Below are 27,058 nucleotides of genomic sequence, written 5' to 3'. Positions count from 1 at the left end.
GGAGTGCAGCCATTTTCCTCTGGTGTGCACCTGGAGCCTTGCAGGCATAGAAAAGTTGTAAGTGATGTTTAGATTATGCACTATGGATCACAAAGAACTTGTTATTTCGAATAAATGAGAACAGACATACCCACAAAAAGCGGAATTTTCTGTTTTGTAGCTCAGTAAAATAAATATAGTTTTGTTAGCCCTTCTGGGACCCGATGGGATTCCTGGTTGCACCCTTGCATTGAGGGGTCCTGTATGAGCACCCGTGTCATTGGTTTTATGCAGCGTTGCCAACTCTTGCAATTTTATTGCGAGTCTTGTGATATTTAGGGCTTTCCTTAAGACCCAGCTTCTACAGTCTCCGCATTTTAAAAAAAATACAGTAAATTTCTAACCCTGGTGGTTATAGAGAAAGGCTTGAAAATGTGATCCTTTCATGCTCTACAACAAGGCAGCAAATAAAACACCCTCCCTGACCCCCAGTCTATTTTTGTAAGTTAATATCATGATTTTTTGGGGGCCTGACTCCTGATATTTGAATGCTTGGAGTTGGCGATACTGTGCATGATCAAAATATATCTCAGCTGGACTGTTTTTGGTCATGGTCTCTTGAATGTCAATTGTGCCGGTTGGCCCAGCCCATAGTAAGGGGTGGAGGGAACAGTGGAGACATTCTGACACAGGAGACACAAGGCATCCTGGAGCAACCAGGTTCTTAGGATGTAACTTCCAATTTCCTTAATGAAGGCTTCCTTGCTCACCCTGTTTGATTCAGTCTCTTGAAAGAAGGCAGAACACCACAGAGTATAGAGTAAAGGGTCCTAACTATTTAAACACACAGTACATAATTTCCTATTATGCCAGAAGTTTCACTCTGCATTTTGTTAATGGGTCCCTGTTAATGGTTGCCAATTAAATATCAGGAGTGTCAGAGAAATATGCACTGTGGAGCCATGTAAATCCAGAGTAATTTATAGCAATATACCAGATAGCAGAAATTGGAGCTGTATCTTTTATTATCAGTAGCACCAACAGATTAAAATGACAGTAAGAGTAGCATAGCCAAAAGTACATTACTCTCACTTCACTGGTTTTCTATTCACTTATATACCAATATTAGTGGCGGAGAAAAAAATCTTTTGGGATCTAAAAGAAACAAAGAATGGCTTGCCAGACACAGTAACTATTTCTGGAATGGATTAAGGACTTTTTTTTAAGGGGATTTTTAAAAAACCCAGTCCAGTGCAGTTAATGTCATACCTAAATGAGGTGTAAAAAAACCCAACACTCTGCAGGCAGTGGAGAAAGCAAAAATGTGGATTGACACATGTTACTTTTGCACTCCATGAAACCAGAATTCTATTCCGAGAAAGAAAACTTGTGTTTGCTGAAGTTAAGACTGTAAATATCAGTTACAAGTTGTTATCAAAACATTAGAAAGCCTGAAAATTCAAAGCTAAAGCTATACTTTAAATAACCCACAGCCATTGCAAAGGGAAACACACCATTGGGGTCTCCTATGTGGCGTCAGTGTTACTAGTTAGCTCTTCATCCAGACCCAGATTTCTGCCTGTTCCCTCTGAATCCCAAATACATAGCACAGGGAAAAGGATGGCAGAGATCATGTCAGGAAATTAAATTACTTTTCTACCTGGCACTGAAGTTCCCAACGCAACAAACACGACTGCAGTCACTGAATCCTTCAGGCCAATGGTGCAGCCAAAATGGGATGCCAAGTCCCCGATGAAAGCCGTCAGCAAACCAATCATTAGGATGGAGACGACGAAGCAGGCCCAGCCATTCCAGTAGTCTGTTGGGGGGACGAAGGCGAAAAGGACTTTCCAGAAGACGGTCAGAAAGTGCATCACATAATCAAAGCAGGAGGGCAGCTTCTCTTCCCCACATTCATCATCGTCATCATCCTCGCCTGGAGCAACAACACCAGAGTCTGATTAAATCCAGAGCTGCACAGCTAGGTGTTCCCACTCCTGCCCTAAGTACTTATATGGCCCTTTGTACTGCACTGTTTGAGCCTCGCCTAATCAGTAATGGAGTTTATCCTCAACACTCCCCTGCGAAGTAGGGATGTATTATTGTTAATATCACCCCCTTGTTACGGATGGAGAAGTTAGGCCCAGAGAAAATGATGGTGACATTTTCAAAACCACCTAAGTAATTTAGGAAAGTAAATCCCACTGATTTCCAATGAGCTCTGTGCTCCTAAGTGTGCGAGGCCCTTGGGAAAATCCCATCCCACGACACTTGTCCAAGGTCACACAAGTGATTGTGGCACAGCAGATACGCGAGGCCTATATTTTCCAAAGTTGCTAAGACTTTGTAGTACTGCTATCTTTTGGGTACAAAACTCGTGACACTCTGAGGGCTGCCGAGCCCTGCCCCCATCATCACAAGCAACCTCATCATACAATCCCACTCATAAATGTGTCCAGCTCTCTCATCAGACAAACTAAGTGTTTGCACTCACAACTCCTACTGAGAGGCTGTTCCAGAACCTCACCCATCTGATGGTTAGAAAGCTACTTCTAACTTCTAGCCAGAATTTGCTCATGGTCAGTTTATCCCCACTTCTTCTTGTGCCACTATTGTCCTTAACCTTAAATAGCTCCACCCTTTCTGGTGTTTACCCCCGATGCAGTTATAGAAAACAAATGTATCCCCCCTTGGCCATGTCTGTGCTAGGCAAAATAAGCCCAGACCTTTTAGTACTTCTCTCATACCATAGGCCCTCCAGTCCCCTGATCATCTAGTAGCTCTTCTCTGCACCTGTTCCACCACTGCAGTAGTTGCAACATCCACTGTGTAAGCTGAGTGCTGGGAGGGAAACAGGTTGTTGGTCTCCATTGGAAGCCCCAGATAAATTACTAGAGGGGACTAGCTTTCTCCATTGGAAGCCCCAGATAAATTACTAGAGAGGACTAGTCCCGAACAGGACTAAGAATATCTGTTAATGGGAAGAAAACCTGGACATTTAGAGTCTGTGATGGCTCTTGATTTGTTTCAAGTATTAGAGACATTAGAAGCCAGAGAATAGTATCACTGAACTGAACATGGCCAAGAGTGTAGTTACAGGGGCTGAGGAAGATAAAACTGCTGAAATGAAAGGTAATAAGATCACTGTGTTCTGAATGGGGCTGGAAGAGGAAGGATGTGGGAGGAGTGAATCTAAACCCTGCTCAGAAACCTTCTTCAGGTTCAAAATTATTATTAAATTGTGTTAGGAGCTCCAGTCATGCCCCAGGACCATTGTGCTAGGTGCTGCAGAAACACAGAAGCTCCCAACCTTCCTTCTCTAGGCCACTCTATATTTTATATGCTTTTATCATTTCCCCTCTTGCTCAACTGTTTTCTGAGGTAACAATCCCAATCTTTTCAACCCACTTTGAATGAGAATTTTCCCAGGTCCTTGATCATTCTTGTTGCTCTTCTCTGAACCACTCCAGTTCTGCAATACCCTTTATGAGGCGGGGTGCTCAATATTGCATACAGTGTTCCAGATGAGGCGACCCCTCATCTCACTGATCGATAAAATGGCATTATTAGACAATTCTCTGTATTATTCTCCATCACATGCTTTATGCATGTGAACAGTGTGTTAGGTACTTTGATCGCACTATGCATTGCACAAAGGTCTCCGCTGAGTTGTCTATAATGATGTGCAGGTCCCTTTTCTGTGCGGATACTGTTAATTTAGAACCCTGTAAGGTTTATGAGTAGTTTATACTTCCCCTCCCTGCAAAGTGCATTCCTTTGCATTTATCAACAATGAACTTCAGAGACTGCTGCACTGGGGAGAGGGGTAAAACAAGGTCTAGCCAGGGCCAACCCTTTCCCCCCAGCAACTCCCTGGGCCTAGAACCATGTAGGGAGACCCCCACCAGTCTGGTGAAGTGGACAACCATGTGGCTTTGGTGAAAAGATGCAGAAACAGGAACCAGCCAGAGACTCCAGCTGGTCAGAGCAGGAGCAAAATCAGCCAAATCTGGATTCCCCTGGACATTCAGCTTTGACTGGACTTTCTCTGTCCCATGCTGATTAGCTGTTTGCTCCAACCCACCACCTCCCTCCCAGTCTCTTCATCTCAGCTTCACGCCTCCTCTGCTCTGTCCCCTTCACTGCCCTTTTCCCAGCAACATCCCTTCTCCCTTTCCTTGTCTTTCTGTTTAGATTATCCCCTCCAAACTAAACCTGTGACGGTACTTTACCTCTCACCAACCTACTGCATGATCTTGGGCAAGTCATTTCCCTCTGTCTGTCTGTTCTGTTTAGGCTGAAAACTCTTTGGGGAAAAGTCTCTCTTGCTATTTTTTTTTTGTTCAGCACCTACCATAATGAAGCCCTGATCTCATCTGTCTAGGTCTTCATGCAACACAAATAATGATTTAATATTGTTTTGGTCAGCTTCCCTATCCTCCACAGGATGTATCCTTTGCAATCTCTTAACCATCTGCCATTGAGTTACTGTGCGCCTGCTGCAGAAGCGGAAAGGTGCAGCAGTTCTGTCTGTTTTAAGGGTGATTGTCATGCTGAATTGTCAGCATGTCCCCCAGGTAAAGGGGTGATTTGCCTCCTGCCTAACTGGTCTGAAAACTTAGGGGTACTGAACTTCTGCCTGGCAGGAAAGACACATTGCTGAGCTGAGAATTCAGTTCCCAGTTCCTGGGATTTAGTCCAACAGCACAATGCACTAACACACCAACGTATAAGAGACCTGAAGAGCAGCTTCTCACTCTCTCTCTCTCCAACAGATGCCGGTCTTAAAACACATGACCTCGCCCTCCTTGTCTCTCTTACATACAAAGAGAATCCGCAGAACCAAATCTGGCACATTTCCCCCTCTTGACTTCAGGAGGCTGCTGCTCTTCTAATTTCTCTTTGATTTGCCTAAAGCACTAGTTTAATGGTATCAGAGACAATGTTTAGCCTACTACGTCAATCCGGAAGGTGTGTTGTGACTCAGGGCCAGTGTACTTCCCTTCTTCCCAATGCTCTAGACTTTGATTTCTAGTCTTTCTTGACATACACTCTCCATGGCTTTCCAGGCAGAGGATGCTGACAGGTCAGATGGAGCCCCATGGGCTGGTAATGTGCTGACTTACTCAGGGGTCTCCGACAGCGTGGTTGGATTCCTCAGTATTGGAATTTAAGTTCCAAAGCAATAAACAGCTTCCATGAGTCATAGCTGACTAACTGTAGCCAGGCTTCACTGGTTGAGCAGAGATGCTAAAGGATGCTCTTATGGTAAAGGCAGGTTAGGGATGTAGGAGATCCCCAGCTCTGGCAAAGACACCCTGTGTGACTTTTGGTACATCACTTGATTTCTGTGCCTCATTTCCCCAGCTATACAGTGGGGATTGTAAATGGCACCTTTATCCCTCGTCTATCTGGACTGTGAGCTCTTTGGGGCAGGACTATCTTTACTCTGGATACATACAGCGCCTAGCCCACTAAGGCCTCAATCTTGGTCAGGGTCTCTGGGCACTAGCCAAAAGATGGGAGGTTCACATCTGTGTCAAGTTCATTTCCTCTGGAACACTGACCTAGATTTCCAAAAGCAGCTAGTGATTTTGTGTGCCCAACAAGAGACAACTTAAAGGGAGTGTCAGAGCAGGGGCTCAAACCTTCTGAAAATCAGTTCTCTTTAAGGCGGCTCATGTTAGATACCCACAATTCCTGGCCATGTATGAAAAAATTAAGGCCATTACTTTCTTTTTCTCCTTTTGTTTCCAACACCATGGCCCTACGTGCAGTGATGAGCTGCCAAAATCTTAACAACTGGTTCCCTATAAAAAGTTCTGATTTAAGGGATGTGCCCCAGTATGTATTTTTTGTACCAACAGGGCTATCATACGTCTGTATTTTCCCAGGAGGAATTTTTAAAATTTTAAAATTTTACGGCGATTTAAGAACCAAAAAGCCTGACCTGTCCAGGAAAATACAGATGCATGTTAACCCTGCCTAAAGTTCTTTTTTAAAAAGATAGGCCTGAACTAGAAATGAGCTCCGTTTCACATGTGTGGATCCCCGCCACTCCCTGGGGTGTGCTAGGGTGACCAGATGTCACAATTTTATAGGGACAGTCCCGATTTTGGGGTCTTTCTTATATAGGCTCCTATTACCCCCCACCCCCTGTCCTGATTTTTCACACTTGCTGTCTGGTCACTCTAGGGTGTGCATATGTGTGGGTCCCAGCTGCTCCCTGCCCCCCTCATGGAAGCAGGTGTGCAGGGTTACTGCCCTGAGAACTGCAGGGCACCAGTGGATGTGGGGCCAGCTGCAGACAGGGGCATGGGGCAGGGCCAGCTGGAGGCACGGGGTGCAGGGCTGGCTGTGGGCAGGGCAGGGGGTGCAGAGCTGGCTGGAGACAGGAGGGTGCGGGGTTGGCAGGAGGCAAGGGGGTGTGGGGCTGGCTGGAGACAGGGCAGGGGCTGACTGGAGGTAAGGACTAGCTGCAGGCAGGGCAGAGGGGTGCAGGCCTGGCTGGAGACAGGGGCTGGCTGCGGGCAGGGCAGGGGGTGCGGCAGGGGCTGGAGACAGGGGCTGGCTGCAGGCAGGTGGTGTGGCAGGGGTTGGCTGGAGACAGGGCAGGGTGTGCAGCAGGGGTTGGCTGGAGGCAGACGGTGCAGGGCTGGCTGGAGACAGGGCAGCGGGTGCGTACTGCAGGGGCTGGCTGCAGGCAGGGCAGGCAGTACATGCGGCAGGGGCTGGCTGCGGACAGAGGGTGCAGGGGTGGCTAGAGACAGGCTGACTGTGGGCTGGGTGTGCAGGGGTGGCTGGAGACGGGGCTGGCTACAGGCAGGGCAGGGAGTGCGTGTGGCAGGGGCTGGTTGCGGGCAGGGAGCGTGGGGGTGGCTGGAGACAGGCTGGTGTGGGCAGAGCAGGGGGTGTGGCAGGGGCTGGCTGGAGGCGGGGGTGGCTGCAGGCGGGACAGGGGGTGCAGCAGGGGCTGGCTGCAAGCAGGGAGTGCAGGGGTGGCTGCAGGCAGGGGGTGGGTGCAGTGGGTGGGTGGATGCAGGGCAGGGAGTGCAGCAGGGGCTGGCTTCAGGCAGGGTGTGCAAGGGTGGCTGGAGACAGGGGCTGGCTGCAGGCAGGGCAGGGGGTGCATGCGGCAGGGGCTGGCTGGAGGCAGGGGGTGGGTGGAGGGGGTGGCTGGAGGCAGGGTAGGGGCTGGCTGCAGGCAGGGGGTGCAGGGGTGGCTGGAGACAGGGGCTGGCTGCAAGCAGGGCAGGGGGTGCATACAGCAGGGGCTGGCTGTGGGCAGGGAGTGCGGGGGTGGTTGGAGCCAGGGGCCGTTGTGGGCAGGGCAGGGCAGGGGGCGCGGCAGGGGCTGGCTGGAGGCAGGGAGTAGCTGGAGGCAGGGCAGGGGCTGGCTGGAGACAGGGGCTGGCTGCAGGCAGGAGATGCGGGGATGGCTGGAGATGGCACGAGGTGCAGCAGGGGCTGCCTGGAGGCAGGGGGTGCCGGGGTGACTGGAGGCAGGGCGGGGGTGCAGCAGGGGCTGGCTGCGGGCAGGGGGTGCAGTGGTGGCTGGAGACAGGGGCTGGTGTGGGCAGGGGCTGACTGGAGGCAGGGGGCGGCTGGAGGCAGGGCAGGGGGTGGCTGGAGACCGGGGCTGGCTGCAGGCAGGGGGTGAGGGGGTGGGCTGTAGGCAGGGCAGGAGGTTCAGCAGGGGCTGTCTGTAGGCAGGGCAGAAGGTGGCTGGAGACAGGGGCTGGCTGCAGGCAGGGCGGGGATGCAATAGGGGATGGCTGCAGGCAGGGTGTGCAAGGGTGGCTGGAGACAGGCTGGTGTGGCAGGGCAGGGGGTGCGGCAGGGGCTGGCCAGAGGCAGGGGGTACAGGGGATGGCTGGAGGCAGGGCAGGGGGTACAGCAGGGGGTGGCTGCGGGCAGGGGGTGCAGGGGTGGGTAGAGACAGGGGCTGGTATGGGCAGGGTAGGGGGTGCAGCAGGGGCTGGCTGGAGGTAGGGGGTGCGGGGATGGCTGAAGACGGGCTGGCTGCAGGTAGAGGGTGCAGGGCGTGGTTGGAGACGGGCTGGTGTGGGCAGGGCAGGGGGTGCGGCAGGGGCTGGCTGGAGGCAGGAGGTGCAGGGGCTGGCTGGAGGCAGGGCAGGAGGTGCGGGGGTGGCTGCAGGCAGGGGGTGCAGCAGGGGCAGGTTGTGAGCAGGGGTGGCTGGTGTGGGCAGGGTAGGGGGTGCGGCAGAGGGTGGGTGCAGGGGGTGGCTGGAGGCAGGGCAGGGGGTCCAGCAGGAGCTGGCTGCGGGCAGGGGGTGCAGGGTTGGCTGGAGGCTGGGCAGGGGTGGCTGGAGACGGGGCCTAGCTGCAGGCAGGAGATGCAGGGGTGGCTGGAGGCAGGGCAGGGGGTGCAGCAAGGGCTGGCTGCGGGAAGGTGGTGCAGGGATGACTGGAGATGGGCTGGCTGCCGGCAGGGGGTGCAGAGGTGGCTGAAGACAGGGGCTGGTGTGGGCAGGATAGGGGGTGCGGCAGGGCGTGGCTGGAGGCAGGGAGGTGGTATCTGGAGATGGGGGCTGGCTGCAGGCAGGAGATGTGGGGGTGGCTGGAGGCAGGGCAGGGGGTGCAGCAGGAGCTGGCTGGAGGCAGGGCAGGAGGTGGCTGGAGATGGGGGCTGGCTCGGGCAGGGGGTGCAGGGGTGGCTGGAGGCAGGGCGGGGGTGCAGCAGGGTCTGGCTGCGGGCAGGGGGTGCAGGGATGGCTGGAGACGGGCTGGCTGCAGGCAGAGGGTGCGGGGGTGGCTGCAGGCAGGGCAGGGGGTGTAGCAGGGGCTGGTTGCAGGCAGGGGGTGCAGGGGTGGATGGAGACAGGGGGTGGTATGGGTAGGGCAGGTGGTAGCTGCAGAAGGGGGGTTTGGGGGTGGCAGCGGGAGCCCCAGGGCCAGGGGTGCAGCAGCAGCACGAGGGCTCGTGCCCAGGGGCAGGCAGCAGCCCACATGGCTTCCGCAGCACAGCGCCCCTGCCGGCCAGAGGAGGAATTACATCACTTTCCGGCTGGAGCCCATCAAAGCCTCAGCGCCCCCTGCAGGGAAGCAGGTTAACAACCGGTTCTAAAACTGGTTCAGAATTTAACAACCAGTTCACGCGAACTGGCTCCAGCTCACCACTGCCTACGTGTATGTAGCTCTATGTACACAGAACACCTAGTCACAGCTGCTCCACAAACACAGAGCAGAGAAGCTCTTGCCAATATGGAGAAACTCATGTTTCAGCGTGCAAAGGAAAAACAAATGTAATGATGTAACTTGGCTAAATCACAGTGGCAAAAGATGGTGGCATTTGTATCTCCCCTCTCCTACACCAAGAGTTGTACAATACACAAGATCACAACTTTTGTGCTGGTCAGAAATTCCTTAAACTGAAACTCAAACAACTAGCCCAAAGTTTTATGGACTATATTCATTTCCTAATGAAATCAATAGGAGTATTTGCATTGACCTTGATGAGAGCTAAACTGCACTAAATCAAACTGTGCAACAGAGCATCCTAAGGATGTAGTGAGTGGTAATTAACAACTAGCTTGCACTTGAAGGGGTAACTTGCAGTTGTCCTTTTAAATATCTGTGATCCAACTTTTCCCTTAGGTGTGTGGGGCTAGCAACAGGAGCTGCACATGGGCATCCAAGCACAGAATCTGCATCTCATCATTTTCCTGCAATGCAGTTTCAGTCTGTGCAACAGAGTTGCAGGTTAATTTCACTCAAATTTTGAAATGCTATATGCTGCCTCCAGTAATAAAGAATGCAGGCAGAGCAGCGGATGTTTTAGGAATAAGTTCTTCCAGGACATTAGAAATCAAAGGGGCAATAAGCCAACGAGATCACTCAGGCTGACTTCAGTCAGTGAATGATCTGGTCCTAGCTGGTCAAATATACCTAATTTAAAGGAACTATTTGCACTAGCCCTAATGTTTGCACAAGCATCTTTTACCTAGAGAGCCAGGAGAAGGGTCTCTTAGTTGTTAGGAAGGCTATAAGTATTGTAATAATGGTGTACAATTTTCTTAAGCCCCAACTGCTTGCCTGTGTGAGCATTTTCCTTTCCATATCTCTTTATGCAATGGTGGCACTTCTTTTGTGTTTAATTTAAAAGGAAAAGTGTATAAAGACCCCTGCAAGGAGTGTAAAATGATGTTGCTGTGTGTTATGTATTTATTTGTGAGCACCAACTAAAACTGCATACAAATGGTGGCACAACAACATAACAAAAGAATGACTGGGAGCCACTTCTGGTTCAGTTTTTGTTCTGTTGCCACACATAACAAAAGCAGCATTCTAGCACCAATTGCTAGTGTTGGTATGGAAGGATGCCAGACAGAGTTTGGCTGCCCAATACAGCATTTTGTTTTGGAGGAAAAAGCTAATACTGGAAAACACAAATACACCACCCAAACCACCAACATACCTTCCAGAAAAGGAATAGAGATTACATTTTTCAAAAGTTTTTGGTGAGTTGAAAAGTTGAAAAAAATGTCAAGTAGAAACTAAACTACACTAATGTTTTGACGATGCCAAAAATGAAACAGTCCATTTTGTTTCAACCCCAAAATTTTTGTTTTGCTTTGCAGGAACCTTAAGGAAAAAAGGCAAGTGACCAGGGAAGATACACAAACTGCTAGAGGAGATTTAGGCCATGTCTACACTAGAGCTGTACCGATACAGATGCGCCACTGTAAGATCTCTCATGTAGCCGCTCTATGTTGATGACAGAGAGCTCTCCCATCGACATAATTAATCCACCCCCAGCGAGTGGCAGTAGCTATGTCGGTGGGAAATGCTGTCTCATCGACATAGCGCTGTGCCCACTAGTGCTTAGGCCAGTGCAACATATGTCACTCGGGGGAGGAGGGGAGTGGAATGTTCTCTTCCATGAACAACATAAATGGTAGTTGCTAGTGACATCCAATCCCTGCAGGTGCAAGGAAGGCTGAGACCCTGGCCAGGAATGTGAGGAGAAGTACGAGCCCCTAACTGCAGACGAAGCTACCTCACTGCTGAATGGCTCTGTTCCCAGGCAGAAAATGTTCACAGCATCCCACAGCCATGGGCTCCTCCTCCTCCTTGCAGTCCTGGCCAGTGGTCTCTGCTATGCAGGGCCAGGACCACAACCTCCCCTGCACCTTGGCCATGCAGGTGCCCAAACCCAAGCCTGCCCCCTAATTTCTGGAACTGTAAAAATAAAAATGTTAAAAATAAAAAAAATGAAAAATTAATATTAGTTTTCTAAACAAAAAGTAAACTCAATTCTGCTAAGCCTACTTGTAAAGAAGGCACCCGCGCCTCCTCTGGTTATATGTGAATCTTCTCCCCTGGAATTTTTGGTCAAAATGCATGAAAAGCAAAAGAAAGTTTTTTGGATTGAAATGAAGTATTGCTCTATGACATTACCAAAATGGCCTGGCTTGGTTGAAACTAGCCTATGAACTTATACATGAAGTTGTGAAGAGTTTTGGCTGACCCCAAACTGCATTTTTTTGGCAAATCAAATATTAGTCTGAAAAATCTTGTCCAGCTCTAATTAACACCCAGTGAGGTATAACGGAGATGAAGCTTTAGAACAGAAGAGACAGTTGAAACTGGTGAAAGTTTTCCAGCTACATTCTGTAGGATATTTTTCCTGGATTCACTGCACCTGGCTTCTAAGCCCTCCAAACTTTGTGGGTCTAAATGTTTTTCACAAATCAAGCTATGGAATCTGTGTCTCACTCGACACTTCAAGATCTTGCAATTTTGCACATACTAAATTTTGCACTGTAACACCACAGCAGCAGCAATCGGCAACTTTGAGTGGTGGACAGAAGACAAGGAGAGGGAAAGCAACGCACAGGAAAGTCCCAAACATGCAGGACCAAACTGTGGCAAACAGCATCCCCATGTTTCAGGTGGGACAGCGCCATGCTTCATTCAACATGCACCTTAAAGCATAATGTTTAATACGGTAGAAATAAACAACAGGAAGCTTGATTTTATTACCTTGGTAGACAACAAAGGAAACTCCAAACAAACTCTGCTATGTACTGGGGTGGAGGTGGGGAATTTATTTAAGTCTGAATCCTGTGCAGTTCTTAGCTGATCCCACAAAGACTGGGCTGGCTAGACACATCTCTGCTAGCATTATAATTTTGCAACAGGCATTTTTAAATACCTACAGAGTTGTGAGGCAGTGGAGCTGTCGCAGAGTTAAAATCTTGAGGGAGATGATGAAACAGATTTTTAAAAATGAATCCGAGTGTGGCTTTCACAATATTGGTCTGGATCTGTCTATCATTTTTCTGAGAGTTAATAATGAATCTTTCTCTAAGAGCTAGGATAAAGGTTGCTTAGAGAGCCATATGCACCCACTCTGAGATGTTAGGCCAAACGACTACAAGGCATCTTTGCTGCAAGAGAAACTTTCCAACCCTAAAAATAAAAATAATAAATAACAAAAATGTAGCATTTTGCTCTTTAGTCACCCATGTTGTAGCTCAACTGCAAGTTATGCAGGAATGACTGGTTGGGGGAACCTGTCTATGGCTTTTGTTATACAGAAAGCCAGACCAGATGATCACAATTGTCTCTTTTGGCCTTAAAACTCCATGAATCATGTATTAACTTTCCTGAATCTAATAAGCACACTGCTACAGAGAGCTAGCCTATATATTCTAAACACATTATGTCCAAGCGTGATGTCCCTCCTAGCTGTACATCTGGAGTACAGCAGCAGTACTGCCAACCCCAAGTGTAAAGAAAAGAAAAAACAACCAAGAATCAAGCCCACCCAAAATCATGAGATTTAATATAATTAATTAGTTAATTAAATAATAATGCAGTTGGTATTGTTATTATTTTCCTTCTGGGTTTTGAGCCTTCATGGTGCGCTCAGGTCACAGGTTCAAGTTTGTCTCTGCAATCAAGAGAGCTAAAATATTACGTTGTTTTTTTTTTAAAAATGAAGGCTGAGATTCTCCCCGTGAACACAGGACTCCAGGGGCTGGGGCTTTAAGAAACACATCAAATATTGCCAGAATTAGGATTAAAAAAATCACAAGACCTGGCAACACTGTTAAAAATGCTCAATGTCTGCTCCCCACCCCAATTGCAGAAGCCAGTGCAAGATTTTAAGGGGGACTCTCACCCATCTATGTGTAGGGGGACTGCATGGAGACAGACAACTAAATCTCTCCCCCTCCCCATATATGCTAACAGGAATAAGCCCCCACTCCCTGTTAGGTGACACAGAAGAGCCCCTAGGCCTGCCTCCTGGCAGCATTAGGAGGAGAGAGCAGCATAGAGGCCCTGGGGCGCAGCCAATGGGAATGCTTACAAATAGGACGGCTGGAGGGGCGCACACTAACAAACAGCCATGCTCCCAAGGTATTGTATAGGGAATGTAAAGGACGAAGCACACACGCCGCAGCCCCAAGGTGGGGAAAAACCTCCTTTAAAAGTGCTGCAGCAGCTGAATGTGACGGAATGGGGTGAGGGCATAGAGAATTTGAAACTGGCCATCTGCCCTTGAATCAACAGACAGGTTCATCTTGGTGACTTTCCTCCTTGTGGGAGGATGGCCCATTGTGCTTCGGTGCGGCTTAGGGTGAGGGGGCAACTCTCTGTTTGCCACCCTGAATTGCCAATGGACCATTTCTCTAACAGACTGGAAGGCAAGGAATATCTTGGGGGTCATGCTCCCCTTCTAGCTAGTTTGACTGCTGTGAGGCTGTTCTCGGGATTCCTCCCACTCCCATGCATCTTGGCTCCATAATGCTAAAGTTGGCCTGGATTTTGTTTGGTCCTCCTGTTGCTGCAGTGCACAGGTGACCAGATCAGTGCTGCTCTGGGTGCCTGGGAGGGTACTTTTCTGACATTGAGAAGAGTAACCATGGTGATTGACAAGTTCTCTGACTGGTGTTCTGCCCTGTCTAACAGGGTAGACCGCATTTCTTTGCTTTGGGGCCTTTAACCAACAAACCACTGAGAATTGTATTAGACTCTGCCCCCTTCCCGTATTACTATCTTTCTTCTTAAACTGAGACTATATCACATTCGGTCAATAACTCATTTAACTTGCTTTGCCTGCTATAAATTGCTTATATGCTGATTATGAAGGGGATCTTTAATGTTTGGTTTCTCAAGTTGTAGACCTTGCTTTGATGAGAGCGCTTATTAATTTCAATGCTTGCTTTGTGGGCCCTGGCAAAAACAAGCCCACAAACTACAGCCTTTGGTGCATATTCACATGCAAGAAGTGATATTTCAGGTTGCTATTCAGATCTACAACAACCAACAAGGAGTCCGGTTTATTTGAGCATAAGCTTTCGTGGGTAAAAACCCCACTTCTTCAGATGCATGGAGTGAAAATTACAGATGCAGACAAATATACTGCATATTTGTGGTCAGTATATTTATGTCTGCATCTATAATTTTCACTCCATGCATCTGAAGAAGTGGGGTTTTTACCCACGAAAGCTTATGCTCAAAGAAATCTGTTAGTCTTTAAGGTGCCACCGGACTTCTGGTTGTTTTTGTGGATACAGACTAACACGGCTACCCCCTGATACATTCAGATCTAGGTAGCCTATAATCTGATCCCAAATGCCTCATTTCTGATTATTAAAAAAGTATTAAATTTCCATTAGGAATATCATCTCTATCAATCAACTTTTCTGAGTGAATGATGGGTGTATATTCAAATATATAATAGAAATTTGGTCTCTCTCTTTCTACATACAGACACATCCTAAACTATGTCTATCACTGCAATGATAACTGCACACTTGTGGTTGCCTTTGCTATAATATGGGATGCAATAATCCAAAATAAATTATTTAGGTTATTTTGCCTGTAAACTCTTGGGCAGGAGCTGACTTTTACTGTGTTTGTGCAACACAATTGCGCCCTGATCTTGGTTTGGGCCTCTCAGAGCTACTGTAATACACATAATAAAAAACCAACAGCTTTTGTGAGGATGGAGTCTTAAAAGTGAAGTCATATCCTGAAAGTTTTGTCTCCAGATACAATGAAAGACAATAAAACTTTCCCTTCTAAATGAATCACACATGAAAGCGAACAGCTATCAAGTTCTCCATTTAAGACGAAAGGGAACTTTCTCCCTATAATCATGATACCTCAGTTATGTAATGACTAAAAAAAAAGGGAATCCCCCATAAGAGGGGCTAGAGATATTAATTTGTCACTTCAGTGTTATGTAGTTATTGATACTGAGCCAGCATTTATAAGACAATTTGACCATAACATTCATTACAATCAGAGCTGTTAATAAATATGTTTGAAGTGCCTACTTATCTGAAGGACAGAGAAAAATATCTGTTCACTATTTGTTTTTCTGTTAAACTTTATAATAAAATGTAAGATAGACAGCTTTGCTCAGAATGGAAGGAAATTACTTAAGACAATTCAAGGACATTAGATTTTGAACTCAGCAGTAAGTAGCATTTTTTTTGGTTTGTTTTGTTTTTTTTGCGGGGAAGGCAATCTGTACAGATATATGTTTTAAAAGAATACATTTGAAATTTTAATCAGACTTTAAATCATGCATATTACACGCTCAGATTAAGGGCAAGTTAAATATCAATTGTGGGCTTCACTTGTTATGACGTAATTATCACTCAAACAGGGGAACACTATGAGTGGGATTTTCAAAAGCACCTACAAAATGGGAGGGGCTGCAAGTGCTCTGAAGGACAGGGTTGGAATTCAAGACGATCTAGACAAACTGAAGAAGTGATCTGAAATAAATAGGATGAAATTCAATAAGGAAAAATGCAAAGTACTCCACTTTGGAAGGAACAATCAATTGCACCAACACAAAATGGGACAAGACTGCCCAGGAACAATATTGAAGAAAAAGATCTGGTGGTTATAGTGGATTACAAACTAAATATCAGTCAACAATGTAATACTGTTGACAAAAAAAAAAAAAAGAAAAAAAAAAGAACCATCACCCTGTAATGTTAGCAGGCGTGTTGTAAACAAGACATGAGAAGTTTCAGAGTAGCAGCCGTGTTAGTCTGAATGCATCTGATGAAGTGAGCTGTAGCTCACGAAAGCTTATGCTCAAATAAATTTGTTAGTCTCTAAGGTGCCACAAGTACTCCTTTTCTTTTTGCGAAGACATGAGAAGTAATTCTTCCGCTCTACTCAGCACTGATAATGCCTCAGCTAGGGCACCACACTTTGGGAAAGATGTGGACAAACTGTAGGAAGTCCAGAGGAGACAAACAAAAATGATGAAAAAAATCTAGAATGACCTACAAGGAAAAATTGGGTTTCTTTAGTCTGGAGAAGAGACGACTGAGGGGGGACATGGGAGTAGTCTTCAAGTACGTAAAAATTTGTTATAAAGAGGAGGGTGATAAATTGTTCTCCTTATCCACTGAGGACAGAGCAAGAAGCAATGGTCTTAAATTGCAGCAAGGTGAGATATTAGGAAAAAAACCATTCCTGTCAGGGTGGTTAACCACTGGAACAAATTATCTAGGAGGGTTGTGGAATCTCCATCATTTGTGGTTTTTAAGAGCAGGTTAGACAAACACGTGTCAGGGATGGTCTAGAATACTTAGTCCTGCCTCAGTGCAGGGGATGGGACTACATCACCTATCTGAGTCACTTCCAGCCCTATGTTTCTATGATTGTATAACTTTTGCTCCTGAGTTATGTAGATTCTTTTGAAAATCCCAGTCTATAAATTCAGAATCTTTAGTGGTAGTTACAAGACAAAAAGAGCCGTGACCTACTCTGAACTTCCTTCTAGCTCTAGCAGAGCAGCCAGCATGGATCACCAATGAAATGCCCAAATCTCAGAATTAGAGAGATTATAGAATTCTACATCCTATTCCAGGAATTCATTTCCAGTATGCTGTAACATTTCCAAAACTACAGCAGTATTCACTACCAAAAAAAAAAAAAATCTAACTGTTAACTGCTACAAAATAAAATTAAACACAGAAACTTATCAGGTCTACAGAAACTTTATACTGTGACAAAGCTCTGTCCTTGTCTCCATGGGTCCCAGGTTTCCCGGGGGATTTTGCAAGCCTCAGAGGCTCACTGTGACCGTCCACATAACCTTTTTCTCTCTAGAGACAAGAGTCACAGTCTACAGAGCCATTTTCATCATAAGCCAGCAAGGAAGGTGAGGAGAAGCTATCCTCCCTTGCACAGTCTGTTGTCTCCCAGTCTCAGTGATTAATCAGGGGAGGGACAGCAAAGGGGACAGCCCGGGCCCACCCTCTACTCTGGGCTCCAGCCCAGGGACTCTAATAGTATCAGCTATTGCAGCTGACCTTTTAGAAACATGACGTACAATTCCCTGGGCTACTTCCCCCACAGCAGCCCTTACTTCCTCAAGCTCCACTTCACCCTTACCTCAGAGCCTCCTTCCTTGTGCCTCATATGGTGCGTACTGCTCAGTCTCTCCAGCCCCGCAACTTCCTCCCACAGCTCCTGACATGCACTCCCACCTGACTAACTGGGAGGCTTTTAACTAGTTTCAGCCAGCCCCTGATTGGCTTCAGGTGTCCCAATCAACCTAACATTCTCCCTGCCTTCTGGAAAGTTCTTAATTGGCCCCAGGTGTCTTAATTGACCTGGAGCAGCTGCCATTTCACTTATCCTGGTACCCAGGATTTGTTTGGCCTGGAGTCTTCCATAGCCATCTGGCCTTGCCCTGTCACAATACCTAGAACACCAAACAGATCAATCCTTTCTACTCTATTCCTAGCCATATTCTCCTTCTCTATCGATACATCACATAATGAGAAAATGTACAGAACTCTGACACAGCTTAGTGTACACTGAAATTGTAGTCCTGTATAAACTTTATCTTCCTATTTCACACACAGTGTATTAACTCAGCAGTTTGCAACCAGCAGCACATTTCCATTACAGAATGAAGCCAGGGGGACACATGTATTGCAGAGCAGGCAGTATGAAATGCCAGGGGTGTTAATAAATGAATGTGGATTATGTGGCAAGCAAGAACTGGGTGGGTGCCTTATTTTGAACTGGCTATATCCCTGGCAGGGATGGCCTTTATGTGCTGGGTTTATAGAGTGCCTAGCACAGTGCGGTCCTGGGCTCCTAAGCACTATAGCTATACAAATGACAATATCCTGTCATAACCTCACTCTCTGATTTAAGAGGAATTCCACCTGTCATTGATCCCAGCAGTCACATATTTTATTATCAATAATATTTTGCAGTACAGAAGTTCCCCAAGCTTGGTTGGGGTCTATTATGTAGGCACAGAGTAAGAAAGAGGTTGCAAGCTCTTTGGGTCAGAGACTTAATAGACAAAGGGTGAGAAAGGAAACCAGGGTGACATAACCTTCCCAAAGCAGGCCAGAAGCAGGACTCGCATGCCAGACTCGTGTTCTAGGCCACAGGGCCATGCTGCCTCAGGCCATGCTGGCAGGTCTGATTTCTCTTAGCAATGTCCCCACGCTGTCGTGGCTGCTTGGTGGAATACGCTGTGTTGTGAATCAAGCTTTGCATGGCTGAGTGTGTTATGGTACAGGAGCTCACCTAGGCTTGTCACATTTGAATTTTCAGATTGAAGGAGCTTTCTTCTTACAGAGACTAACTAGAAGGCACCACATCTCCTCTGCATTGCTGCTGTCACTCAGGGCTTTATTTATATTATAATAGCAATACAAAGTAGTATTTGGGAAGAAACAGTGGAGACAAATAACGGGATCTCACTTGGGCTTGGAATCCAATTAGGAGCTGACACCTCAACTGCTAGAAGAGGGCCTCATCCTCCCTGACTGAACTAACCTCATTATCCTTAGCCTGATTCTTGCTTGCATATTTACACGTGCCTCTGGAAATTTCCACTACATGCATCCGACGAAGTGGGTATTCGCCCATGAAAGCTTATGCTCTGTTAGTCTACAAGGTGCCACAGGACTCGTTGCTGCTTTTACAGATCCAGACTAACACGGTTACCCCTCTGATACTTGAGCTGGGTACTGTTGCTTAAATGACAAGGGACTTTAAAACAAGGCTCTCATCTTCGACTCAGGCACACGCCCCTGGATGAGACAGCTGCCCACAGCAGACTCAGTACATAGGTAGCACATCAATTTCTTCCAAGTTGTCTCCTCTGGGTGAAGTGATGCTGGCAAAGCAGGCTAGGGGTTCGTGCCTCTCCCCTGGTTCTCCCAGATGGCCCATCTCCACCAGCAATGCACAACGGCTCACCAGCGCAGCAGGCTGCCAGTCCCAGCTGCACGCGCCTGTCCTGGTATCACAATTATCCACAGCAGGCACATCAAGAGCTCGCCTCTCGTTCACTCCCTGGCCTGCCTCTGCTGATTCCCAGGAATCCACCTAGCCAGGGTTTTCTTTTCAGCATTTTCTGAGACCGAATGTGAGAGGCTTGATCCTTCCACGGAGTCAGTGCTCAGCGCTTTCTGTGGTTTGTTTGGGAGCATGATGCCCCGGCAGTCAGCTCTCAGCACTGCATGGCCCCACACTGAACTGACTCATCACTATTCTGCACAGTGACAACTGGCCCAGCAGTTCGGTGCCAGCGTGGGACTTGGGAGACATGGGCTCACTTCCCTGCTGTGCCTCAGACTTCCTGTGTGAACTTGGGCAAATCACTTAGTCTCTCTGTGCCTCAGTTTCCCATCTGTACAATGGGATAACAGCACAGTGGTGTGGTGAGGGTAGATACATTAGAGACGTGAGGTTCTCAGACACTATGGTGATGGGGACCTGTGAAGGGGAATGCTGGGGACCTGTGCTGCTGAGAGTGGTCGGGCAGGGCTGTGGCAGGCTGCCTTCTGCCCAGGCATTCCCCTGTCTTACTGTCATTCTGCCCTGCAGCGGTCTGGCCTTCCAGTGACTCAGCCCTCTGGCCAGGTCACATGTTCAAGCCCACTCCTTCCGGGGTATGTCTAAAGAGGCCAGTAAAGGGCAAGTCCTTAGGATTAAGTGAGGGAGTCAGGGCTTCCCCTGGGGTCTGGGTCTTATGCTCCAGAGCATTGTATCTTCCCCAACAAGGGACAGAGTTCTGTGGTTGTCCCTCTTTAGGGGTGGGTAAGAGAGCCCAGGGTCCCCCTCCACTGGGCTCCAATCCAGGGCCCAAAAGAAGGCAGCTAAGTCCTGCACCCTGGGGTACTAGGCGGTTGCCTCCCTGCATCACTCCCTACCAGTCCCCTCTCTTCCCACAGGATAAAATTAAGAACTAAACACCCAAATAAAGTCTCTGAGCTTCAGAGAGTCTCAGGTCCCATCTCTGGAGGCTGTGTTGGTCTCAGGCTGCAAGAGCTCCTAGGGTACCCTTCCCAGGAGCTTAGCACGCAGGTCAGCTCACTTTCATATTGGCCTCCCACTGAGCTACTCTGCTCCCCTTTTTAAGCACCTCCTCCAGCCAGTGCATGCATTGCTGGTGGGGCGGGGGCAGGGGGGCACCTGGGCCCAGAGTAGCTTTTTACCCAGCCCTTTCTACTGTGGGGTATGTACACTTCATCATAGGCCACAGAGGCACCCAAGATAGACTTAGCTCTCCACCTTGACTGTGTTTTGTTCTCTCTCTTTTACCACCTCTCTCCCACTCTCAGCACTGCCATTAAATCTATCAGGAGCGTGGGTGGTGACCAGGTTTTTTGCTGCCCCAAGCTCCAAGAGCGCAAGTGCCCAAGCGAAAAAAAAGGGTGGCCAGAATGCCGCTCCTGGAATTGTGCCACCCCAAGCACATGCTTGCTTTGCTAGTGCCTAGAGCCGGTCCTGGCAGTGACACTCCCAAGCCTGTTCAATGGATACTCACTGAGCTAGGTTTCAGAGTAGCAGCCGTGTTAGTCTGTATTCGCAAGAAGAAAAGGAGTACTTGTGGCACCTTAGAGACTAACAAATTTGAGCATAACGAAAGCTTATGGTCAAATAAATTTGTTAGTCTCTAAGGTGCCACAAGTACTCCTTTTCTTTTCTTTTCTTTTCTTTTCTTTTCACTGAGCTAGGGAGTGGATAGTCCCTTTGGTCCCCTATGTGGTAAGGAACAGGCCGTTCCAAAATGTCACTGATTCCAAAGCCAGCTATCCTGTATTGCAGCACATTACACAGCCAGCGCACTATTGGGCGGCTGCCATTCTTGTGGCATGAGATGTTCGAGACCAATGACAATAATTAGGTTTTGACTAAGTCAAAATTATTTTCTAAGGTACTGAGTTACCCATAGCCTCATTACCGTAGTATCTGAGCACCTCACAATTCTGCATGTATTGATTTTCTCTACACCCCTGGAAGTAGGGAGCGCTCTTATCCCCATTTTATGGAGGGGGAATTGAGGCACCCAACTCCCATTGACTTTCAATGGGGAACTAGACACCTCTCTGCCTCCTAAGTGACTTGTTCAAGGTTGCAGAAGAGGTCCCTGGCACAGTAGGGAATTGAACTCCATTCTTGCATGTCTCCAGCAAGTACGCAACCCTTGGACCATCCTTCCTCTCCGGGGTTCCTTTTTCTATCTTCCATTTTATCAAGTAAGAGACCTTTCAGTGCAAACTGTTAGAACTGTCGTGGTATTACAGTACAAGGTGAAATAAGGAATTCTTTAAGGAAATTATTCATATCCTTTGTCAGATTTAACCACATAACTTCCAGGGACATAGGGAAGGCAATCAACATCAGGCTTGCTAGATGGATGGGGAAGAGCTATGTCTTGGGTCACACCTAAGCTATCCACAAAACCAAAGCCGTGTGAAAAGAAAGATCAGCTGCAGACTGCAAAGGAAAATCCTCTCAGGTGTAGTGAATAAAGTCGGTTGCATGATATCTTTAACTTAGGTACAGTGAATGAAAGCGCTGAGATATATGCCTTTCATGTTCTAATCTTTAATTGACAAAATCCACAAGGAAGTAAACAGAACATCTGACTGTCAGTAGCCTTATTGGCAGCCCGTCAACTCAGCAGCGTGTAGTGCAGACCAAATTTAAGGAGGAGGAAGCTAGTGCAATGTCTTCCTTCAAATGTCTCACTGCTTTGCTGTTTTGTGGATGAAGGAAACTATGCTATGTAGACCTGAAGAAGGGACATGTGATGTGCACACACCAACAATACCAAATGATTTCTAAGCACTGAGCAGACAGAGGTGAGATCTGCTCCTCACAAATGAAACATGCCTTTTTGTTTAATCATCCCGTTATGTAATGTCTCCAAATAGAGTCTAGTTAAAATTAATAAAGCTGTTGCTCTCAGAGCAGCCTTGCAGTCCATGAAGGTACAAAGTCCAATGTGCCAGGCAGACTGTTAACAAGGAAGGAGATCATTATTTACTCTGAATGCCTGCCTGGGAAAGTTTCTGACACTCATTTTGTCTTTGTGCTTGGCTACTCTTGGAAGGGACAATGGAAAGTGACAGAAGATAATGCACTGTGTTATGATTTATCACCCTCTTATTTCCATGGTCAGCTGATTGTGGAGCTATTCTTTTAGCTTGTCATGTCTGGAATTGCAGGAATGTGGCCTATAGCAATTGTCATGATGCACACAGGAGACTCCAGCACAGTGCATGAGAACATGGGGAGGAGGAGCAGCTATAGCAGTCCACAGCAGGACTAAGCTGCCCCACCCTGTCAGCCACAACTGATCAGAAACAGACCCAGAAACAAACCATGATCCCAAGCCCATTCATAGGGCAAGACTGTGATTTGGTCTGCATCCCCAGGCAAGAGAGTAAAGGGATATAGGTATCCCCCACCCCTTACACCTCTGTGTGCACTACCTAGACCCGGGTCTGCACATGGAGCAGTAAGAGGCCACTGTGCACCCACCAGAGCAGGTTGGGATCCGGTTGGGGGAGGCGGACACACGGGGGGATGGAACTGAATGGAGCCTTGACTCTAGCGTTGACTTGTGGCCTGAACAGCGGAGTCAGTATTGGATTGGAGGGGGCCAATAATTTACTGCAGTTATAGGCCAACAGCAAATTACCACCTCTATCCCTGCTGTGGTGCAATAGGGGGCAGATAAAAATTGTGGCTCAGAGGGGTGTCGGTGTCATAAGTCTCCTGATATATGTATGCAGATACTGTGAATAACTTTGTCATCTGTTTTGCTTCAGCAGTAATCTGCTGCCACAGATACAGTACAACTGAGACTAGAAAGTGGCTTATCATAATTCATTCCATGTAGAAACAGGAACTTACCAGCGCTGACTGTGATAGCTTCAATAAACTGTTCTCTCCAGCTGTTAGTTCCAACCACAAGGGCTAGGTTTGTCTTCTTAATGAGCTTGTCCACAGTATTCTGCAGATGGAGACAAGTATAAATGAATTAAGTGCAATGCTGGCTCAGAACCTGAGATCATGGGCAGAAATCAAAAGCCTTGTGGATTCACATTGTACAGTTATGGATAAGATATTCCACTCAGAACAAGAGCATGAGCAGCAGAAGTGACAATATGTATGCATACAAAATCCCATATTGCATTAAAAAAGTCTGTTTGAAATATAAATACAAGAGAAGTTTGCTAATCTGCATACCTTCTAATCGGAACTAAAAATCAGTGGTCTCTCCACACTTTTCAGCAGAGGTTTAATGGCAGATGCTGTAGAGAGGACTCCTGTCTTGCTAATGCTTCTTTTTTACAAAACAGATCAAGGAATTTTGATCTGTATATTTGGAAACACTGTAAATAATTCAAAGTGAATGAAGTATATTTTTTGGGTATCCACTCCTGCTTTTTTACAGCATTTGTATGCTTGCTAAATCAGAAACTAATGCAGAATCATCATTAATGCTGTAAACGGCTGGCAGAAAATTCTCATTGGAAGTTAATCCAAGCACTCTTCACTGTGTTCTAATGTAACAGGGTGTGGCAAGGCACCTCTCCCAGCACATCAAGATTTCTCCCTTGGGGGGCAGGGGGGCAATGAGAGGGGCTGGAGGAAATCACTCTCACTCCAGAGGGTTTACATTCTGGACTTTGGTTTATTTACAGGATTTACCAGTGGGTCTCAGGCTAGGCCTGAATAGTTTCCTTAAGTAGAAACACAAAAGAAATAAATCTCCTTGCCCCTAGCAGAGCATCGACTTACTGTGATGACATCAGGTCACTAGTCCTTCCCTGAACAGATGCAAACTCACTGATTTCCCTGTAGGGAGGTAACCAGCTCTTCCCCTAGGCCACACTTTTTCTCCCTGCTGAAACTAACTTACTTACTTCTTTCTTCCCTCTCTCACACCAGAACAGGGTTTTTAAAGGTGTGTGTGTGTGTGTGTGTGTGGAGGGTGCTTAATTGACTTAGGTGTGTCTAATTAACCTCTGGTAACCTCTTTTCAGTTAATCAGAAAGGGGCCTGCACCATTCTAGGGCTAACATTCCGCCTTCCACCACACTCTTCTAGCTGTCAGCTCTGACTGTCACAAGTGGTCACAACAGGCAGCCGAGAGCACTAGAATGCATGTAGGAGAGACTCTACTGCTTACATGAAACAGTGTGGCTGGTTTATTTTTTATTACTTTTAAAAAAGGGGATTAAATTGTCAGGCTTAGGCCATGATCCTGCACAGGCTTAATTTTACACACTCAGATAAATGAGACCACTCACATGCACAAAGCTAAGCATGTGTGCAGTGTATACAGCATCAGTATTCATGTGCATGAATGTATGCAGGACTGAGGCCACAGTCTCTTTTCTTAAACAGTATTTTATTTTAGTTTGGGCATTTTAAACCCAGCTAAGGATTTGGCTTGCCATATTGTTCTGTTCTGTAATAAGTATCTATAGTCGATAACCAATAGAGAAATGATGGAGTTGCATTCCTTATTTCCTTTGCTGTTGCTCCCAGAACACTGGGAGAATCAAGGCTACTTTGCCACTTGTGATTAACTGATTGTTGCTGTTGTGCTGTAATTTTTTCATGCCAGTTTTCATTAGCACGTGTAGTCTGGAAATCTCTCCTGCACTGTATCTCCATCTATTTTACTACTACTGGGTTTCCTGCTTTTAAACTTTTGAGATGCTTCTCAAACAAACACTTTGTCTGACACAATTAACACTCTCGGGTTTTCTAAACAGTTAAGTTACAGGCAACTGTAGCAACAACTGGACAAATCAACATTTGACTAACTTAGCTGATGCACAGAAAGTTCTATCATGTATCGTAGCAAGTACAGCACTTGTGGTTATTTCTTTTGGTAAACACGAATGATGCGGATCTGGGAGCAGTCTGTACAAGTCTGTGAAAGAGACACCAGGCAGTTATTCAACCCCCAAATTCAGCTTGCCTGAAAATATTTTCAAGGAAGGTCAATGATAATAAATTCTTATTCTGCAGGCAACCAACATGCAACAGCCTTGTGCTAGTGCATCACAGGCTCAAACCTGTATAGCGCAGAGCTCTCAGCCCCTCCAATCCAGCTGAGCAATGAAGCACACAAGTACTCCCTTTGACTTCAATGGGGCTTCAGTGATTTATAGCACCCAGGGACCTGGTCCTGACGGTGACACTGAGCAGGCTAGTTTTGCTGCCCAAGCTTAGTGAAATGCTAGAAATAAACCCACACCATTGCTGTTGCCAAGTCAACGGTCTTGCTGTTGTAGTGACATCACAGCTGGCTGTTGAGAGGGGACTTTACATAGCACCAGCTGTGTCTTATTCAGTCACCTTGTGCTCCCTTTGGGAGCTGGGGGCAGAAACTCTCGCTCCTCCAGAAGCTCCTGATGATGCCTGGAGATGCTCTTATGGGGCCTCTCCCACGGAGGACATAAAGGCCATCAGTGGATTTGATTGTGAAGCATAAAGGCTGTAAATTCGGCAGAACATGAACACACCCTGCCCCCGATGAATTTTTCTGAAGAGCATTGTCTCCGATTATATCTCTACCATCTGAAATCTGGGCTTCCAACTCCTGTTCCAATCATCCCCATCCCAACCTACCTCTTTATGGTGCCAATTAAGTAGTCTGCCGCAATTCAGCAAAGCACTTACGTATTAGCTTCAGAGGTGTTAGTCTGTATCAGCAGAAACAACAAGGAGTACATGTGGCACCTTACAGACTGACAGATTTATTTGAGCATAAGCTTTCGTGAGCTAAAACCACTTCAACAGATGCATGGAGTGGAAAATACAGTAGGAAGATATAGATAGATAGATACACACACATGAAAAGATGGGAGTTGCAACTGCTATATATATTTTCCACTCCATGCATCTGATGAAGTGGGTTTTAGCCCATGATAGCTTATGCTCAAATAAATCTGTCAGTCTATAAGATGCCACAAGTACTCCTCGTTGTTTTTACGTATTAGCTTGAATCCTATTGAAGTCACTGAAACTTAAGCATGTGCTTGAGTTCTTTGCTGAACAGGGATGGATTTAAGCATGTGTGTCAATGTTTTGGCTGAATCAAGGCCTCAAGCGCTCAATATACTTGCTTCGCAAGGATGATACCTTCCTGTGCATAGCATGAGCTTGCCAGATGTGTGCTTACTGGGCATGTAAAAAAGATGGAGCTCCTAGTTTAGCAATCTAATAAAATGCAGTTAGAGATGCTAATGTGAATTCAGGGCTTCCATGCCCTGTGTGGAGTGAGGCAGACAATTGCTGTACCTTGAACTCATAGGATTCTTCAATAACGACTTCTAGTTTGGTATGTTCTCCCAGTACCGGGCGTCCCATTTCTGCAATGCGGCGCTCTTCCTCCTCTTTGCTCGTCAGTGGCTGTTTCTCTTCATTCTCTGCTTATAACAAAACAGCCCATTTTTGAGCAACACACAATCTTTCACTTTCTGGCACTGGCTTCTATCAGGAGAATTTCTCTCTAAATGAAAATTTTCTCTGGAGCTAAGACACAAGTGACAGATAGTTGCTCGAGTAAAGTAGAAGATATTATGCCTGTGCTGAAAGGTTTTCTGTTGCAGATGGCCAGAAGCGTTAGCAAATGAGATCACTAGTTCATAACTCTTCTGAATTTCAAATCCCTTCCACCCCCACACAGCTCCTCTTGAATTCAGCCTGGACTATAGGAGAACAGTCACAATCTCAGCGATGGATTCTCCTCTGGAGTGGCCATGGTGCCAACTTTTAGGGCAAT

The 27,058-nt window shown here is 46.9% G+C and overlaps 1 protein-coding gene across 6 annotated transcripts in view; it reads right to left on the bottom strand.

The window, feature by feature from the left end:
* The window catches only part of SLC8A1 (solute carrier family 8 member A1), a 337,787-nt gene that overhangs the window by 9,881 nt on the left and 300,848 nt on the right, over positions 1-27,058 (bottom strand). For all 6 annotated transcript variants that reach the window (XM_043512216.1, XM_043512215.1, XM_043512219.1 and 3 more), the window contains 3 exons: positions 26,575-26,705; positions 23,167-23,266; positions 1,640-1,915 (listed from right to left, as the gene is read on the bottom strand). In XM_043512216.1, the coding sequence (XP_043368151.1) occupies positions 1,640-1,915; positions 23,167-23,266; positions 26,575-26,705 (507 nt within the window). The remainder of the gene's footprint in view (positions 1-1,639; positions 1,916-23,166; positions 23,267-26,574; positions 26,706-27,058) is intronic.

The sequence above is a fragment of the Dermochelys coriacea genome, chromosome 3 (assembly GCF_009764565.3).
Source record: "Dermochelys coriacea isolate rDerCor1 chromosome 3, rDerCor1.pri.v4, whole genome shotgun sequence".
Classification (NCBI taxonomy): Eukaryota; Metazoa; Chordata; order Testudines; family Dermochelyidae; genus Dermochelys; species Dermochelys coriacea.
This window is presented reverse-complemented; position numbering and strand designations above follow the sequence as displayed.